The 19,977-nt window shown below is 35.5% G+C and overlaps 1 protein-coding gene across 1 annotated transcript in view; it reads left to right on the top strand.

Moving 5' to 3' along the window:
* The window catches only part of LOC112569199 (deleted in malignant brain tumors 1 protein-like), a 54,910-nt gene extending 41,816 nt beyond the window's left edge, over window positions 1-13,094 (top strand). Inside the window, exons 10-17 of the mRNA XM_025246925.1 lie at window positions 3,820-3,967; window positions 5,185-5,357; window positions 6,737-6,884; window positions 9,203-9,372; window positions 10,536-10,677; window positions 11,084-11,250; window positions 11,879-12,157; window positions 12,542-13,094. Of these exons, the coding sequence (XP_025102710.1) occupies window positions 3,820-3,967; window positions 5,185-5,357; window positions 6,737-6,884; window positions 9,203-9,372; window positions 10,536-10,677; window positions 11,084-11,250; window positions 11,879-12,157; window positions 12,542-12,924 (1,610 nt within the window). The 3' untranslated portion in view covers window positions 12,925-13,094. The remainder of the gene's footprint in view (window positions 1-3,819; window positions 3,968-5,184; window positions 5,358-6,736; window positions 6,885-9,202; window positions 9,373-10,535; window positions 10,678-11,083; window positions 11,251-11,878; window positions 12,158-12,541) is intronic.
* Window positions 13,095-19,977: the final 6,883 nt, after the last annotated feature.

The raw sequence follows: 19,977 nt of genomic DNA on the forward strand, positions 1-19,977 counted from the left end.
TCTGATGTTTAAATGCTTTCGTTAATGTTTTTATATTTAACTTCATTTAAACTGCATTATAACTGTTCTCATTAAAACAAATACCTATATATATAGCCTGCAACTTTCAAATATTAGCAAGTCAACAGGGGCTGGGAACCAATTAAATCTATTTCCTTTATTTCTTATGGAAAAAATTGTTTCGGATAACGAACATTTCGGATAACGAACAGTTTTCCAGAACGGATTAAGTTCGTTAACCGAGGTTCCACTGTACCTAGATACTTATACATGTTAACAACCTCCATCTTTTCTTTACCATAATACCAACATTCCTTTGATGCTAGAAATCCGCCTTTCCGGAACACGATGACCTTGGTTTTTTTGAGGTTCACAAACATGCCAAAACGTTCAGCATAATTTTTTTAAATGTTAAGCTGCCTTTGGAGACCATTAACAGAGTATGACGCAAGGACAACATCATCAGCAAAGAGCAGAAAGAGTATCTGTAATATATCCGGAACCAGTTGGATGCCATGAATACCGTTCTGAGACACGTCTACAGCTAACTGATCCGGTCGGACAATTGAAATACTCTGTACATTTGTTATTACATCTTTGTTACTAGAAATCCGCCTTTCTTGAACACGATGACCTTAGTTTTTCCGAGGTTCACATTCATGCCTAAACATTCAGCATATTTTTTTTTTAAATGTCAAGCTGCTTTTGAAGACCAGTAACAGAATATGAAGAGCTGAAACCGAGTCCATCACCACGCAGGTTCAACGAAGGCGTTGGCGATGGATTGGACATGTGCTCCGCCAGCAGACAGCAGACCTCTCCACAGTCGCCCTGCGATGGACTCCAGACGGCCAAAGAAAACGAGGCCGCCCAAAGAAAACTTGGAGAAGAAGAATGGAAAAGGAGATGAAAGGAAGGGGCTGGACATGGGGTCACCTAGAGCGGGTTTCAGCCGATCGACATCGGTGGTGGACTCTGGTTGAGGCCTTATGTGCAACCTGATGCACGAAGAGGAGTAGTAGTAGTAGTAACAGAATATGATGCAAGTACATCATCAGCAAAGAGCTGTAAGAGTATCTGCATGATATCTGGAACCAGCTGGATGCCATGAATACCGTTCTGAGACACGTCTACAGCTAACTGATTTATAAAGAACGTAAAGAGAATGGGCGCTATAATACAACCCTGCCTTACTCCGGTCGGACAATTAAAATACTCTGTACATTTGTTATTACATCTTACACAGGCTTTGATATTCTGGTACATACTTTGTAAAATTGTAAGCGTCTTGCCTCCAACTCTCATAAAACATAAAACATGACATTGTTTCTATTAACCATATCGAATGCCTTTCTAAAATCCACGAAACATACATACACTTTACCCGGTCTATTGAGTAAATAGCGTTGCATAATAGCATACAGTATAAAGATATTATCTGCAGTGGAATGATCTTCCCTAAAATCACTGTGTTCCTCAGCTATCTTACCGTTTTCCTCTGCCCAACTTGTTAGTCTCAGGTTCAGGATATATGCAAACATTTTACTTACTGTACTGATTAGCGATATCCCTCTGTTTTTGTCCGGGCAATCTCGGTTCCCGGTTTTAAATAATGGGACGATCGTCGCGCCACTCCAGGCTTTAGGGTATTCCCCGCTGTCAAAAATTTTGTTAAATAAAGTCACCAGGTACCTTAGTACAGTGGAACCTCGGTTAGCGAACGCCTCGGATAGCGAATATTTCGGATAACGAACAAAAATTTCGTTAAAAGTATGTGTCCGATAGCGAACAAAATTTTGAATAACGAACAGCCACGTGAACCACACGTGACCGACCAGCATGTCATCATTCGCGCTCGAGACACAGTTACGATCAGTCGTTCCTTATCTATGCGCATCCTTCTTATTTAGTGATTGTTGTGCTTTCTTTTAATAATATAATCCTCAATCATGGCTCCAAAGAAGATTAAGAGCAATTAATAGTAGTGATGTAATGACAAGGAAGCGGCCAACAAATGAATTGAAAAAGGAAATGATTTCAAAGTATGAAGGTGGCATGCGTCTGTCGGATATGTGATGTCGTATTACCGAAGAGGTTTACAAAAAGGACAGAAGGAACAGACACTGGACAAGTTTTGTCCTTTAACCTCAAAGCTACAGAAAAGGGAAGTCTCCCTCGATTTTATAATGTCACGTGTGCTCATGGAGGGGGAATGAAAGCAGTACTTCCACCCCTTCCTCCCCACACCTGCTTCCAACCACGCCGTCAAAACGGCAAGTTTTCTGATGTTTAAATGCTTTCGTTAATGTTTTTATGTTTATTTAACTCCATTTATATTGTATTATAACTGTTTCTTATTAAACAAATACCTATATAGCCTGTAACTTTCAAATATTAGCGAGTCAACAGGGGCTGGGAATCAATTAAATCTATTTCCTTTATTTCTTATGGAAAAAAAATTGTTTCGGATAACGAACAGCTCTCCAGAACGGATTAAGTTCGTTAACCGAGGTTCCACTGTATATGGTCTTTTAACATTTCCGCAAATAATCCATCAGGCCCCGGTGCGTTATTTAGTTTTAGATGATTTATAGCTTTCATCACTTCTTCTGTGGTTATTGGATGATCTATGTCATCAGTCCCTGCTGGGCATATTTCACTTTCCTGGTCCTTATTATCCCACCTACCATCTACTATGTCACCTTGAAAAACATTTTTAAAGTGTTCATACAATGTTCTGTTGTCTATAGTACATTCAGGGTTAGACTGCAGATTGCTTTTGCCTCTTTCCAAAATGCTTGTGTGATGTCAGTGTTGGTGGACAGTTTATCCAACAGATCCTTTTTAAACTGCTTTCAGTTGCTTTCCATTATGTTTCGATACCGACGCCTAAGTTTCTGCATATTTTTGTCTGTCGTTAGCGTTAGCCGTACGTCGAAATTTCCTGAGACACCTTCTCGTTTCGCGTTTGGCTTGTATACACTCTAAATCAAACCACATACTCTTTCTTTGCCCTGTCCAAATTTTCCGCATCACAAAAATGACGGCTGTTTACCCTGTCTAAGGGAAGTCACTCCCGGGTGATAACGTCAACCATTTAACCCACTCGATCATAAAATTTCATGATTGAGGCTGATTTAAATTTGATTGTATTAATGCTATTGAAAATAAAAGACTACTAAACAATTTTTGCGCAGTATGGAAAAGTGGTTGCATGTAGTAAAGCAGCTCTAGTTTTAATTACTTTGTTTTAAATGAAATTAGTTCTTTCAGCATATAACAAAAGTAGCTGCAAGAGTAAATTAATGACATTTTTTTAATCTTTTGTTCGGAGAATTGTTAGTATTTGATTCTTGCAAGAAACTCACAAGAAAAACGATGGACCTGCATTTCTTATGTGTTGCTTCCGTCTAATCTTTCAACTACAAATGAATTTGCAGTATTTTTAAGAACTTCCTACTTTACAGTTTTAGAAAGTGTTTCAAAGTGTTTTATGATTTTAGACATTAAAAACAAAAAGGCAAAAATTTATTTAACATATTTCCCAGCGTTGGGACAAAAGAAATAATTATGTCACAGCGGAAGGAGACTAAAACTGCTAATTAACAGTCATCTAGAGGGTAGGAGCTATACTAGTACTAAACAGCCACTTGCTAATATAGTTTACTATTACCCATGCTCGAATAAACGCAGTGAATTAAATGTTCGCCACTGCTTGAAATCAGAAACTGTTATTTCAAGTCAAATCTCCTCTTTATAATAATAAATACCATAGCTGAATGTATTAATTCACTGTGTTATTAATTCATTCAATTTCAGCTCAGCAGATGTCAGCTCGTGTAGTTGGTGGCACAGCAGACGCAGGACGTCTAGAGATATTGTACGATGGAACTTGGGGCACAGTGTGTGACATTTTATTTGGACAGGAAGAGGCCTTGGTAGCCTGCAGGATGCTAGGATTTAACAGGTATGGAATGATACCCATTACGATTTAAAAGCCACTATCTCATTTTTCTCTATTAAAACATTTTTGTTTAATAGGAGAAGTATCCTTATGATTAATTTTCGGCTAAATGAGAGTACGAGGTTTTTAAAGATAGTTCCTGTCTTTGAAAAATATCCTTTCTCAAGAAGCAGTAAGCTGTTTTTTATTTATTTGAAAAGGAACGGTGACAGTAGAACTTTAGTGCCATTGCTTCTAAAAGTAAAATATTTCATTCAGGATTTCACTGCAGCTTAATACCGATGAGACGCACTCAATCAAGATTTTTTTTTAATCTACAGGAGAATAATTTCGAGATTAAACGATTAATACTATATTTATATCTTGATTTCGTTTTTTACATTTCATACGTTTTAATATTTTATACCCTTTTATGTTTCATACCTTTCTATATTTGATACACAACATTGCAAAACGAAATTGCTGCGTAAATAACATGTATGCATGCAAAAAAGTAAAAGCATTTATTATAATCATGAAATTATTGTTATAAAATTATTCAATAATGGAACTGCCATCATGTTATTTAACACTTACTTTCAGCTGTAGCCCATCATTAGTTCAAGCTCACTCGACAGCTTGGGTACCACACTGTTACGGTAATCTACATTCACTTACCTTAACAAGGTTTTTACATGTGAAATACTCCAAATGTAGTTGGCAAAGGGACACGAGCGGTGTCACAGCCACAAATTATGTTAGAGAACTTTGGCAGACATTATAGTTACAATAAGTTTGGTGAACGGGACGCATGGACCCAGTATTCGCTTATGCAAATTACGCTAAAAAAGGGTTAAAGAAAGTTTGGAAAATACTCTCCTGGATGCAACCTGTAACTCGTGAGGTATTTTTAAATACGGGCTTTTTGGGGTGCTTGAGATATGCATTGAACCATCCTTCAGAAGATATTAATTTTTGTTCAATAATTGAGGTCGACCTAAACCATTTACAGAAGACTTATTAATACACTCTTAACAAATTTCTGATTTTGCCTTAACCCATTTTCTTAATTCTTTTGCAATCGGCAATGCAAATCGCTCAGTTCCTCCGCAAAGTATATGTTTGCATATGCAGGCATATGTGTGTGTGTGTATTTACACACGTTATTCTTCATTAATATTCAAAAGTCTGTATGTTTTTAATGTCTATATCGTCTTGTTCTTTTTTCTTATGTCGGACAGCACAACAGCAGTAGCCGTGGGGTCAGGCAAGTACGGAGCAGGCTCTGGTCCTATTCTGTTCAGTTACGTGCAGTGTGTGGGGAACGAAACCAGCCTGGCGCAGTGTCAACACTTGGGGCTCTACAAACACGACTGTGAACACTGGTGGGATGTCGGTGTCATGTGCAACATCAGTATGTAGATCAGTAATAATTAAACATTTACAGCTACTCCAGTATTTTATTGTTTAATTAAAAATTTAATTACCACGTTGTTAATAATCGCTTTATTACTTTCAAATTAATGTTTGTACAAATTAGTGTAGAAAGCAAGTGCGTTCCAAAGTGTATAATGCGCATTATTATCAACATCATCATCATCATCATTATCATCATCATCCTCATCAACATCATCATCATTTTTCTGTTTATTATTATAAACAGACAGAAAACAGCCAATAAAAGGTAAGCCTAACAGATTCACGTCGTGTTTCTATTTTAGTTTCATCTACAGAAGAGATTTAAATATGACACAAGGAGTTTTTATATCTTACATTTACAAACTTTGGTAAAGAAGAATATCGTCAACAGGATACAAGACAATAATCTTTCGTCTCTATTGCTGTTCACGAAAGAAGTTTAGTTTTTTTAAAATTTGGAAGCACCAACAAGTAATTAAAAAAACACAGTCACCCTTATCACGCACACATTTACATTCACTTTAAATCACTTGGCAAATTTTTAGAGGAACATTATAATTAATCCTAAATTTAAACGTCACACATAACATCAATCAATACACCTACACCTACACCTACACCTACACCTACACCTACACCTACACCTACACCTACACCTACACCTACACCTACACCTACACCTACACCTACACCTACACTTACACCTACACCTAGACCTACACCTAAACCTAAACCTACATGCAGGGCACACTAATAGAAGATTAAAACACACTTCACTGTATACACAGTTTGTCTTTAATCTAGAGACTAACCTCTCCCATCCCTCAATCCTTACCTCGGTGAACTGTAATTTACGGGGATGGTTTATAGGGTTAGTCTCGGTCTACGCCTGGGTTGGCGGTCTCACTTTGATCATTTGTAGAAGACCTCCCCATTGTGTGGTGTGCACGTGGGTCAGGTGACACCAATATTATAATATAACCCAATATGACCGGGTGAAGTGAGAACATGTAACATGCAGCTTTTAGCTTGCCTTTCGCGTATGGACAGTCCACGTCAACAAATGCAATGGCGCATGTCGTGGATGTTGCACATAATGCCCACTACCTCACGTGTCATGTCCTTTGGCCTGGCTAAGGTTGCCTCGACTATGAGTGTGAACTCACTGGAGAATTCTAACTCTATTTTGTATTGCTTATCATTAACTGTACCAGTAGTTGTTGAGATAGGCCGAATCGTCCATACCTTTAATTTAAACAAAGCTAGGAGTGTAATATTGTATGCACATGGTGTGTCTAATGCAGTCAATCGCAAAAGACAACAAAATTAAAAAAAACACGATTTAACAAAATAACCACAACTGTGTTGTGACAGCCACACCTATGACAGCCCGGTTATCTGGCGGGACGTCTACGGCAGGACGTCTAGAAATATCGGTCAAAGGAGAATGGACTACAGTGTGTCAGGATAGATTTGAACAGAGCGAAGTAGAGGTGGCCTGCAGGATGCTGGGATTTAACAGGTCAGTGACCCATTGTTTTACCACCGCACCATCCAACAGCAAGATGTCAAGCATGCATGCACTGAATGTTTTTTTTTATTTAGAAAATTGGTAAACAACACTTGTCTCTCTTATCATTAATTTATTTTTAAAATAGTGATGCACTGTTTGATGTCTCTTTCTCTTTTAACTTTTGATTGCCTTTGCGTACGTTGCTGTTTGGGTTTATTTGTGCTTGCTATGTTATTCCTACCTTTGTGGCTTGATTTTATTAAATGATCAAGTTTAAAAATCACGTGATACATTTTGTTGTTGTTTTTGTTGTTCTTAAAGCCTTAAAAACGTTTTCAAACCGCCCAATACATGTTTTATTATCTCATTAGACTTAAAATGAAATGTAAAACGATTAAATCAAACCTTTTAGATACGTCTTATAATTTGTTGTTTTGTATTACTATTAATGTAAATGTCAGATTTAAAGTTAAAAAAGTAAACTGTGAGAAAATAATAGAGACTGAGTTTTCAATTTCACAATAACCGCTTATTTATACTCTGAAAAACGGATTTGAGACGATGCGTAAAAGCTTTTTTTCGCTACTATTGTGCAAAGAAAAAAATAATAATGCACAAGAGAAGTACAAACTGGCCGTTACAAGCTGGATTTTTAGCGACCTCTGGTAGAAACAAGGGAAGCTTGCAATCTGTGGAAACACAGAGTATACAGACATGATATAGTGATATAGGATTGACTGCTTTTCACCTGTCGAAAGGCAAGGAACTTGCTCTGTGTGTGAATATGTACGTCTACTACAAGTACAATACAGCTGAGGAAGTTTATTTTGTTTCCAAGGCCGTTCTTCTAATTTAAAAAAAAAAAACATTTAACCAACGACTTCTTTCAACATTTTTTTGGGGTAAATAAAAAAACAACATCAAAACTATTTTATTGTGTGTAACCTTTTCTTTTCAGAAACCATATGCTTCAATTCGTTTAGCAATGTGTCTTTAAAACTGGCTAAAATCTTCTGCCAATCAAATGGATATTGTTCAAAACATGTTGCTTCTATATGTTTATTAGTCTATTATTCCTTGTGAGTGCTTTCTTTACGGTTCTCGGTGTTATAGACAACACATACTAGATAACTTCACGGTTATAATAAATGTGTTCTATGCTTGTTTCCAGCAAAACATCCTATAGTATAATTTAAAAGGAAAGCAGAGTGGTAGACGACGGCTGTATTTCAGCGGTCTTGATGTGGTCTTGATGAGGTTTTTACATTAAATGACTTAATGGCGCACAGTATGATCTTGGCCTTTGAAGTTGTCTGTGTTTAAATATTATTTTGGTCCTCGACCAATCACTTTATTAATTTTTTTTGGCTTCTCAGCAACTTGACCACCTTAAAATATCAACAGTCGACACCAATAATAGAGAGATAGCAAAGTTTGGATTATTTGGACGCTGACAGTGTGCATTTATCCTGATTTAAAAAAAAACTGTTACATTAGCAGGAGAAATGCAGACTTTCAACCTCCACCTTTGTTTGAACCCGACCTTTGTTGTTGAGGGCTGGCAATGTTGTGAATGGTGTACCATCGTGACGTAATACAATGTTAGTGTGATGTAGTACACTGTTATCGGTACTCGGAAAATTAATTAAGGGATGGGTTTTGGAGGCTAATTTAGTTTTATATCGCTGATATCTAAAAAACGCAAACCGTTTAAATTGATTTTCAAACATAATAAACCTATACTGGTGATAATTTTGCAATACCGTGAATTTCCCTTACCTATTTTGGTCTAAAACCTTAGCACCTAAGAAAACATGTTAGTGCTAGCAGTACATGAAAGATGTGAACATTATTAAAAGATGAATTTGAAGAAAGAATTTATCTCTAAGTATGAGCGTGATTGATTAACTGTTGTTTATTCATTTAAAGGTTATAGCCCTTAGAAGAGGGAACAAATGACAAATTTTATAAGAGTGGTATGCATGTGTTTAAATTAGCCTTTCAGAATGACATGGCTGACTTGATATAACTGACAATAATAAACAGTTGATACAGCAAAGAAAGTAAAACTAGTAATACACTTTTAATTTGCTATTTATTTGTAAACGATTGTACCGTTGTACGGAATCTAGTCAGGTATTTGTGTACCATAGTATTTTTTACTGTGGAGAGACTGATTTATTAGTGGTTAAGGGAAGGTATAAGCCCCTCGATTAGTAGAGGTTATAACACCTCGCACAGCTAGGAACGTCTTTTAACCTTAACCCTTTAACCTGCATGCGGTAAGGTTGTATATACGTGTATGTGTACTATCTGTCTGTTAACAGCACTGGGCAAGCAACTGTGAAGTATCTTCTAGAAAACGATGGCTCACGATTTCAATTTGATTATATGTGGTGTCAAGGAATGGAAACAGATCTTCAGCAATGCAAGATTGGACAACTTAACAAAAGCAGCTGCCTGGATGTCGGTATTATTTATGAGTTCAACAGCTTTAGTAAGTAAACAAAACTTTGAATTCTTCAAAGAGTTTAAATGTCTTCATTGTGGTCTATTTTCTTTGAAATTATGGATATATTTACAGTAGCTAGCGCTAAAACACATAAGATTTACATTGTAGGTAATGCGTATGACTAAGTGCTAAACATGCGAATACCGAGATAATATAACACACTTTTCTACAAAAAATAATCTTGCATTTGTACACAAATGGTAAAGGGAAAGGGAAGAAGAGAGGGGAAGCTTTCGGAGAAAAAAGTAATTCTTTTCCACTTTGAAGCAGAGTTAATGAGTTTAAAATTGCCGAAGATTTTTAAAGGGTCTCGCTGTTTACACGATAGTAAATAGATGATCGAGTTTATGGACTATAAGCCACTGGGGGTTTGTAAGGAGCACTTTGTGTTTCTTGTTGGTGCTAAATTATGACTGAAAATCTAATAGAGATGGTTACACCTCTAGTATTGTTAATAATAAACAGACCATTGTATTTATACAGTGTTTGTCACAACAGGTTTAAACCTATTAGTATAAGTTTGATCTTTGTACTCGCTCTAAAGAACTTCAGAACACATTTTTTCAAAAGATTGCCAAGGTATCAAACAAATGTAAAATATCCGTTTGATTTTTTTTCTACGTCAAGCAGGTCTTCCAATGCTCCAGCTTATTATATAAAAACTTAATAAAGATGTCATCATTTAGGACAATTAATTAGCGCTTACTAAATAAAATGCCTTTAAATATTGGTTTTAAAGAACAGAATTACATTATCATAACACGACATTTTGTTACAATATGTCACATAAATTCATTTGCACGATAATTTCAAATGACTTATTATACATAGCCGCCGATTGCACATGTATAAACACAATATTCTTTAATTTAGGAGAAAAATAAAGCTTTTAATATACTGGCACTAAAACTAAGTACATCCTAAGAGAACTAATGTAAACAAGAGTAAAACTGCCTTAAACTGAATAAAATTATGTTTTACACTTTTCTGACAAGATCATTTGCGTAATATTTAAATATAACCTTTACGAGAAGCGAGGAGAAGAACAACCTAAAAGTATCTAAACTCTTGTTGTTTAAGTTTGTGACCAGCAAACAACTACGCAGCAGGCGACATGCACGTGATGACCTTTCACCTCATTGTTACAGGTCTGCGACTGACAGGACCTCGCCGTACAGACAGTAACATGGGGCGTGTAGAAGTGAAGATTGGAAGTAAACAATTTAGCACAGTGTGTGTAAACAACGAGAAAACTGCCGCAGTCATCTGCAGACAACTCAATTTAACCTCGTGAGATCTTATCTTTCTTTTGTCAAAAATAAAACAACAGGAAGAAAATTTTTGACAAAGATTAAACCACTGATTTAGTTTTAAAAACTTTACAACAAAGAGAGGCAGTTATCAGACTAATTAGAGCTAAGAATGAACCCTGATAAAATGCTGCTGCTATTTCCTTGTATTATCACTTTACGAGATGGAAATAAATACTTTATAAAAATACATTGTGTAATTGCGATGTGAAATATAAAAGATGTTCAATACTTAACAATAGACCTATTTATTTGATAAAACATACACATAGAAACATTTCAAATCATGCAAATAATTAAATAGTGGATTTATTTAAATTTATGTTCCTTAGAAAGGAAGACCACTAGATTTATTGTACAAACTCTGTTTGACATTTTTCAATTAGAAATTTCGCTGAACTGATAGACGGCTGGGTGTTTGAACAAGACAGTCGCCCTTTACTTCAAGCCACATTTGTTTGTGAGGGAAGTGAGAGCAGCCTGGATGAATGTGGGCGGAGTAACACTGCGGAGGACTGTTATTCCGATGATGTTGGTGTCTATTGCAACACAGGTAAGATTTTGTGAGATTGTCTGAATTGTGTTTTGTATAAACATTGTTGGCATTTTTCTTTTTCGTCCTAGAAAGTAAAGCAAGTTGTGATAACATTTTATTAAATATTTTTAATGTAAAACGTTTATGAGACCTTACAACCTATACATTCATTTGTGCTTAGTTTAAACATAAAACACACTTTTAATAGTTACTTATTTTAAAACAAGTTGATGTTTTAGCGGTGTGTATAGTATAGTGCACTTGTCTTTATAGGAGAAAGTTGTTGACTTGAGCTTCGATATGAGCAGAGACAGTAAAACTAATTGTCTAACAAGTTTGATTAATATAAATAACAAGGATATAGTGTTCTTTTCTTCTGTCCATATGTTATGCTCTATACGTTCTATATTGTCGCATGTGTGCGTGTATCAGTGTGAAAGATGAAGGGTTGTAGATGACGCATGGTTTCGTAAATGTCCAAATACGTGTAAGATTTTGAATAAAAGTATTTTCAATTTTTCATGAACAATCTTTTCTTTTATACATTCATTCGCTTAGTAAAATGTTGATAATATTTATCGATAGAAAACATTGCTTTATTCCTTTTTCTTTAGTTCCTTGTAGGTTCCATGACCCTTTTTTGCAGACAAACGTCTTTTAATAGTTTCTCGGGACGAAAGGTACCCGTTTATAGAAGGAGCAAACAAAGCTCTGAAGTGCGTGACACCACGAAAGTATCAACGACTCACTGAGTACACATGGGAAGACACAGCTGGTGGTCGTCCTAATCGCGAGTTTCTAGTGTTTGACAATCTGACTAAAGAGTACAATGGACTGCAAGTGCGCTGCTACACCAACTATCGTGAGAGGAAATCTGATTCTACTTATTCCACGTTCAGTGACGTTCATGTGCTAAAGGTTTACTGTGAGTACATGTTTATAACTGCTAAAGTGTTCCCTTTTTTGTTAACAGATTCGCAGTTATTACTATAGCAGTCTCTACTTGTCATTAACTTAAAATATTAATTACATCATGTAAGCAATTTAAAGTATTTTAAGTAACTAAATTAATTCAGAGTCTAGTGACAAAAATCTAAAATAAATACTTAAATAGAAAAGAATTGCTTTCAAAAGATAATTAAGATAAATTTTAGTATTTTTTTCTCTTCACCTAACTCCACAAAACACAAGAAAAAATAGTCCTTTTGTAAAACAGAGGATACTGCAAAAAACATAAAAAATATGTTAAAAACTCATACTTGGTTTTTTAATGATCCACAGTCCACTTAAAATCTTTTACAATTTACAGATAAGCCGTTGATTACAATAACATGGACTAACAACACCGGGGAACAACAGCCCTTGTCAAGTCTTTCTGAGTTAAACCCTGGACACAACGTGACCCTGTGGTGTAAAGCTGACAGCAACCCTCCCCCCGCGTCCATCACGTGGTCAGGAAGAGGGAACAGCACGACTGGGGAGTTAAGGATCCTAGCTGCAGACCACGTGACACACAGCGGTGTGTACACCTGTACTGTCGTCACTGAAACCGTTGATGATGACGACAGACTTCCGCTGACCTCATCTTACCGGCTGACTCTTAGTGTTCAAGGTTTACATTTACTCTCATTGTTTTGTTTTGTTTTGTTTTGTTCAATATTTAATGCAAACATTAAGTTCTATTATTCTTAGTTTACAATAACTTTACAAACAATCTTTATAAACAAAATCGACATACATTGCAATGTTAGAAGGCACGAGGATGTAACACGAACCATGACACATTGACACAACACGTGTTACATGATTTGCGTGCTACTACCAGCAGTACGAGTTGCTGAGTTTATTATTTCTCGAGTCATGTGCCCGATGTTGTTGTACACCATCTGCAACACATATACAGAATGGCGAATATAAGGTAAGCGATTTAAAAATTACGGTTTGCAAGAAATTCGGTAAATCTAATATTTTTGACAAGGAATAATCATCCAAATGAGTGTTGTTCTTACATGATATGTTGACCGCTCTGTCGATATGAATGTGTATGGTAGTCAGTAGTAAGTATTCCTTATGCCATAAATTAACTGTATTGCTCAGAAAGAGTTATTTCCTACAAGAAAAAAGTATTATTTAAGCAGCAGTTAGTTTGTGTCTATACAATAGTGTTGTTATTTTGTGCTTTTCTGTGTGTGTGTGTGTGTGTGTGTGTGTGTGTGTGTGTGTGTGTGTGTGTGTGTGTGTGTGAGTAAAAGAATTAAAAAAAGTAAATAGTAAATAAAAAATGAGATCAAGAATTTAATCTTTTTAATTTTACCAAATTTTTTAAATTTATTTTTGCACGTTTTTTTTTTTTTGATTAATGTTTCGTACTTTATCAAACCAGTTAAGTCTGTGTACTTTGTATCTTGTCCTTTTTTCACTGTCTTATCAAACTTCGTTTTCTTTAAAGATGCATCTGTTTCCTTCTGAGTTTGAAGCGGGTCAAAGGTCGCTGACGTCATTTCAACTATTTTTGTCGAGTCGTTGCTAAGCAACAACTCTTTGTCTTCACATCCACCAGACAAAGATCATGAGGACAAATATTCGGATCAGTAACCTCTGATAAATCTGACCAATCATAATTCGCTCCTTGTATGCAAACGAGTATGTTAATTTTACTTATAAAAGAACACATATACCTACCTGGAATTCACAACAATAATATCTGAGCTGGTGATTCAGTCTTAAACAGAAATCGAATGATCAACATTAGGCTACACATAACTCTTGTTATCCCCACACAGCATCTTTCATGTTTGCTTAGAAAGTCCAGGATCCCTTTTGTGTTTAATGGTGCTGTATCATAACATAGGTTAAACTATAGCACACCAGTTACATGGAAAAAGTATAAAATTATATTATTATCTTCTGTATTATTGTAAGAAAAGTGATAAAATGGTGATACCAATCAGCTCTTTTTGTCACATTTGGAGACAAAACTTAGTATAAATTCCTATCAATGAGTCCCACAGTGGTAGAATGTGCCAACCTCTACATAATAATTTGTTTTGCCAATTTTCTATTTTAGCCGTTAGCACTATTTCTGATTAGAGCAATATGGCAAGACAGCCAGAGATTCTATTTAATTAATTAATGTAATTTTTTTATCTCATTTGTATTCTAAAACTGTAAAATTGCACGCAAATCTTACTTTAATAACTATTTGCCTCATTCTTAATCGTTTTAAATTTTTTTTTCTTTTGTTGCAGATTTAACAATTCTGACACATGACTGTTACAGGAATAATATCACGTAAATCCTTGAAGCGAAATATCTACTGGAATTAATTTAAACTACAAAATTGTAGTAGTTTCATAAACTAAGAAATTACTACTATCAGTAATAATATTATTATTAACAATGATAACAACAATAATAATAATGTTATTATATATTTAGTATATTTAGTATATATATATAGTTCCAAGTTGACAACAGTTTTTTTGCTCTGCGTAAAAATCTGCTGACCCTATGATTATTAAAATTTAGTTGCATAAATAAGATTCTATAATTTTTTTAGTAAACAAGAAAAAAATACTAAAAGCTGTTTAATACTCAAAACAGACGCACATGCAAACAGAAACAGAATGTACTAAAATATTTGTTTAGTACTTCTAGTGTCACAATTTACTTTGTGCCTTATTCTGCAGTCTAAAACTTACTGCAGGTGGGTTACTAAAACATCAGCCTCACCTCGTTGTGAGAGGATATCAACTCAGTGTTGTGCTTCTTCTGTTGTTCACCTAAAACAGGTCACGTGATCGGAGCGAGACACACTCCCTGTCGTTGGACTTTATGAGTCTACGTGCACTGCAGTATGACAAGTTAAAAGACAAACTCTTCCTTCACAGTGAAGAACGATTTTAAGGTACATAAGAAATAAATCTTAATTTACAATACAAACTAAGGAGTGACACACAGCAGGTCGCACAATAAAAATGTAAATACAAAGGAACAGAAACTGCTCTTTCCTTCAAAGAAGTTATCAATGATTTACGTCCCTTTTTAAAAAAAATTCTTTGTCTTTTTAACACGAAACACTCGACTGTATTTCAGCTGCTACAAGTGCTCTCTGGCCAAACACAATTCATCTGCCCTCTCTTCTTGCTTCGTCCTTTTCAGCTCATAGCTTGTCCTTTGAAGTGAACCTCGTCAAACGGTCTTCTATTGTTGCGATTTCAGGGGAGATTATAGTGATAAGCCACAAATGCTTGTCTCCCCTGCACTAAGATCGCGGAAAATTGTTTGACAATTTTTTCTTTATGATTGGTTTTAGGCCGAACTTACACTGTCAAGGGAGGACAGAAAGCATTCGGATTAGGGCATGAGATAAAGATACGTAGGATGATAATGCTATGACGATGACGGTGGTAAGGGTGGCGATGACGAAGCTGATGATGAAAACCTGTATTCTGGTCAGAAAGATATAGGAATTTCACTTTTTACGATAAAAAGATCCATTTAACTATTATCAGAATCATGTGTAATGTAAAGCTTAAATGCTACTAGAGGTCTTTCGCTAACTCTACAGCTGTACACCTTGATATGACCAGCCCCTCCCCCCAAAAAAACAACAACAATCCCCAAAGAACAAAAAAACTTCAAATCCATATACTCAGTCTGTTTTTGCTATAACAGTTGAAAACCGTCGCTAACTTTATTCAGCATCTTAAAAGTATTTTCTTAACAATTGTTTGAGAAGGCAAACGTACGCACGCAAACAGAAAGACAATTGCCCTTTTAATTTATGCCAGGGACAAACACTTCATTACATCTGTGTTCTCATCTCTAGGTCTTCTCTTGTTGTCAAGAACTGATGAGTGTTGTCTTCCGACAGCCAGCGCTTATCTTGATCAAGGACACCAATATTTTGCTCGCTTGGATTTAGAGATCCTGCGATGTCTCAACCACGAGAAAGTCCAAGTAACAAGTAACAACAAGTAAAAATTTTCTTGCGAGACAGTTTGCATCTTTTCAGATTACGTTTTAAATTTTAAATCTGCATCATTTTAAATTTTAGAAATTGAAAGTTTTAGAAACGTGAGTTGAGTTACTCGCTTGCTGTCTGATCACTAAATGTGAACTGGAAATCATTGTCGTCACGTGGTCCATATTGAGATGACTTACAATGCATGTTGTCAAGACACTGTGATGTCTGCTCACAATAACTTCACTTTGTACAGATCAGTCTGCCAAGAGACATAAAATATTTGCATCGTGATTCTAGTTCTCTATTTGCAAACATGCATGCTCTGATCTTTAATATCTTTTAAAAGTATTGATAATCTGAACACGTTATCGCAACGGAAAATGGGAAAATATCTCTTAAAATAAAGTACTTATCAAAGAATAAGTAGTAAAGATATTGTAAATAGTTAGAAGAAGGTAAATTGTGTACCAAGCACACAATTGATATTAAAGTATAAAAACAATGTGAATAAAGCAATTTTAAATTCATTTACCTATTAGTGTGTGTGTGTGTGCGTTGATTCCAAAGTCGTATGTGTACAAGAACACAACGTGAAATAGTATATTAGCTTATCCAACTAAAATTTAAAAAATGAGTAAATGCTGTTAAAATATTTTTAAGAAATCCCTGTCCTCTACCCTGGACTAACAGAGAACAGCATTTTTATTATCGCAAATCAGCAATTAAAATTATTTGTTTATGATTTATTATGCATACGCACCATACATTTTTTACCTAAAGCCTGCAGGAAGAGAACTCTCTAGACAACAGAATAAACACTTCAGAAAGAAACACACACACACACACACATTGCACTATCAATTTTTCACGGAGCCAGCCACTCTACTCCATGTTCGCGCCGCATCTGTGTTCGCATCTCTAGTTGTTAAGAACTGATGAGTGTTTCTTTCCGATCGCCAGCACTCATCTTGATGAAGTTCACCAACATCTGTGTTTGTTGGCTAAGACATGCAGACAAAGAACTTTCTAGAGAAGGCACATCAAACTGAGAGTCCCCAATGGGTCACATGGGTCACTTTTGTGTTGTCACGAAGGCCACACACGACAACTTATTAAAGCCATCTAATAAAATTATTGTACAATACATTCATTTTGCTGGGTTTTGATCTTCTCATCTTTAGGCCCTGCGATGTTTCTACAACTATAGAGTCAAAGTCACAAGCAAAATCAGGATTGCACAAACATTATATTAAAAAAATTGAGAAATAGGATTGTCGTACAAACACACTTTTTACACTGAAGTTGTAACGATTCTTGGTTTACCTCAGATAAACAAATCTGAAAACAAATGTTTAGATCACAGTGTGGAGATGTTTTATCAACTTTGTATCAAGAACAAGAAAGGATGAATGTGAAAGCCAGAAGACTTTATTAACAGTTCTTGGTTTGAGAGGCTGCACCGAGTCCTCACAATCTTGTTATTTTATCTACATCCGTTTTCACTTTTGCCTCTGACAAGTCAGACAACAGCTCTAAAGTATTGTCTGTCCTTCTGACTATTTTACAAACCAGTTGAAAACTGTAGATAGGTGGTAAAAAAAAAAATATACTTTCAAAGTCGAAATAGGCATATTTTACTGACCTCGAATATGGACAGTGTGACTGGACACTGATGTCACAAGGGAAGGTCAACACTGTTGTTAACTAAGGTCAGCAAGGAAGGTTTTCTGTAGTCTTTTGTCATGGACAGTCACCGACACAAGAGTATTAAGGAGAGGCACACAATATACATTTACAGTTGTTTGTAACAGAATTTGTAGGAAGTGAAGAAAAGATTAGGGATATAACACGTCTATCATCGTACATTGTTGCACAGTTTGGATTTGTTCTGGTTTCTTCCGAAACATTTCAGAACATTTATATGTCTTAGCAAACAATAACCTTTACCCAATGAAACCAACGAGCTGACATGAAAAAATACAATTGAAAAGAATAAAGCAAAGTGTAAACACTTCAATTTCCGTTTTTTTAGATAGACGGATGATTCTCCTCTACTTTATGTACCAAATATTAAAACACTTTCCGTAAATGGTTGACAAAACATAAAATGGAAAAAACATTTTTTCCTGCCTCTGAAGGCAGCAGCTAGCTAACAGGCGGCATCCTACACAGCATCACTGTACATGCATCTTTTGTTATAAACAAGTATAACTGTAATTGTATCCTTGCTAAAATGTTATATATATATACAGCAAAAATGGCGCTGTGAGTGATAAGATCACAGCAGCCCATGTTCACTTATTTTTAGTGAAACGCTGTAAAGATGTTCCTATAAAGGGAGATATATTATCTGTTTTTGTCTGTAACTATCGCACGCCTTTGTAATAAAGTGCTATCTACCGTCTTGTCCCCCGACGAGACAATCAGCAAAGTGTGATTTTGTGGTCTGATGTTGACGATGACGACAACGATGAGAATGATGATGACCAGATTTTGGGTCAGGCAGTCAAATAATAATCCGATTTTACCGGTTAAAAAAGCCACTGAACTATTCTAGGTATTGAGTACCATATAAGGCAGGACTGCGGCTACACGCCGTTTACTACATCTTCAAATTATCTGCATCCGCTCACATGGGGCCGACGGAAAAAACAACCGGACTTAAACGCTAATCACTCAAGCACTCAGCAAATATTTCTTTTTCCTATTTAAAATCTTTTACGAGATAGTATTAAAGACATTTCTACTCTCTCTCCACAAGTTTTCTTTGTGTGCGCGAAAACACACACAATGCCGGACACAAACACTTCACTTCATCTGTGTTGACATCTTTCAGTCTTCTCTAGTTGTTGAGTTCTGATGAATATTTTCTTCCTAAAAGCAGCGTTTATCTTAAGGCCACACACATCTGTAGTTTGCTGGGTTTTAATCTTCTCATCTTCAGGTCCTCCAATAATTTTACCAAGAGAGAGTCCAAGGCACAAATAGTATCAGACGACACAAGCTTTTCAGTACAAAATTATTAATTTGCGAGGTTTCAAAAATAAACAATTAAATTATTTGTTTAGGCTCATTTATACCATACGGTGACAAGTTTTTAATTTTATTGTCTCTGGGTTTTTTTTTTAAATCTAAAGAAAGTTATAATCAGTGATTAAACAATTTCAGCTTTTAAAATTTCAGTACTGATTGTAATACGAAAATGTCTGAGAAGTAAACAATCATTTAATGTGAAGGCACATTATATTAAAGCCGTAATTAACTTTGCCGTAGCGCTTGCTCTTGTCTTCAGATAAAAGAAAATAAAATGTAAGAAAAAAATTACAGACCATAGTGGGGAGATATTTCATCTGGTTTTAAAATAAAAAACAACGATTGTCAAAGTTTGAAATTATAATTAACAGTCCTTTGTTTGATGCAGCATATAAGAGGCTACACCGAGTCCTCACAATTTTTTTATCAACCATCCGTGTTCACTTGTGCGACTAAAAAATCAGAACACAGGTCTAAACTACATAATCAATTCTTCAAATTTTTATAGTACAGTGATACCTCGGTTCTCGAACATAATTCGTTCCGGGAGGACGGTCGAGAACCAAATTGTTCGAGAACCGAAGCAATGAAACCCATAGGAAATAATGGAAACTGGATTAATTCGTTCTAAGCCCCAGAAAATGCCTATTTACTGGCCTAATTTGTATATAATATGTAGAAAAACATGAGTCTCAACAAGAAATAAGAAATAAAAGTGTATTTATTAAAACAAAAAAAAATAT

Source organism: Pomacea canaliculata, linkage group LG7 (genome assembly GCF_003073045.1).
Source record: "Pomacea canaliculata isolate SZHN2017 linkage group LG7, ASM307304v1, whole genome shotgun sequence".
Classification (NCBI taxonomy): Eukaryota; Metazoa; Mollusca; class Gastropoda; order Architaenioglossa; family Ampullariidae; genus Pomacea; species Pomacea canaliculata.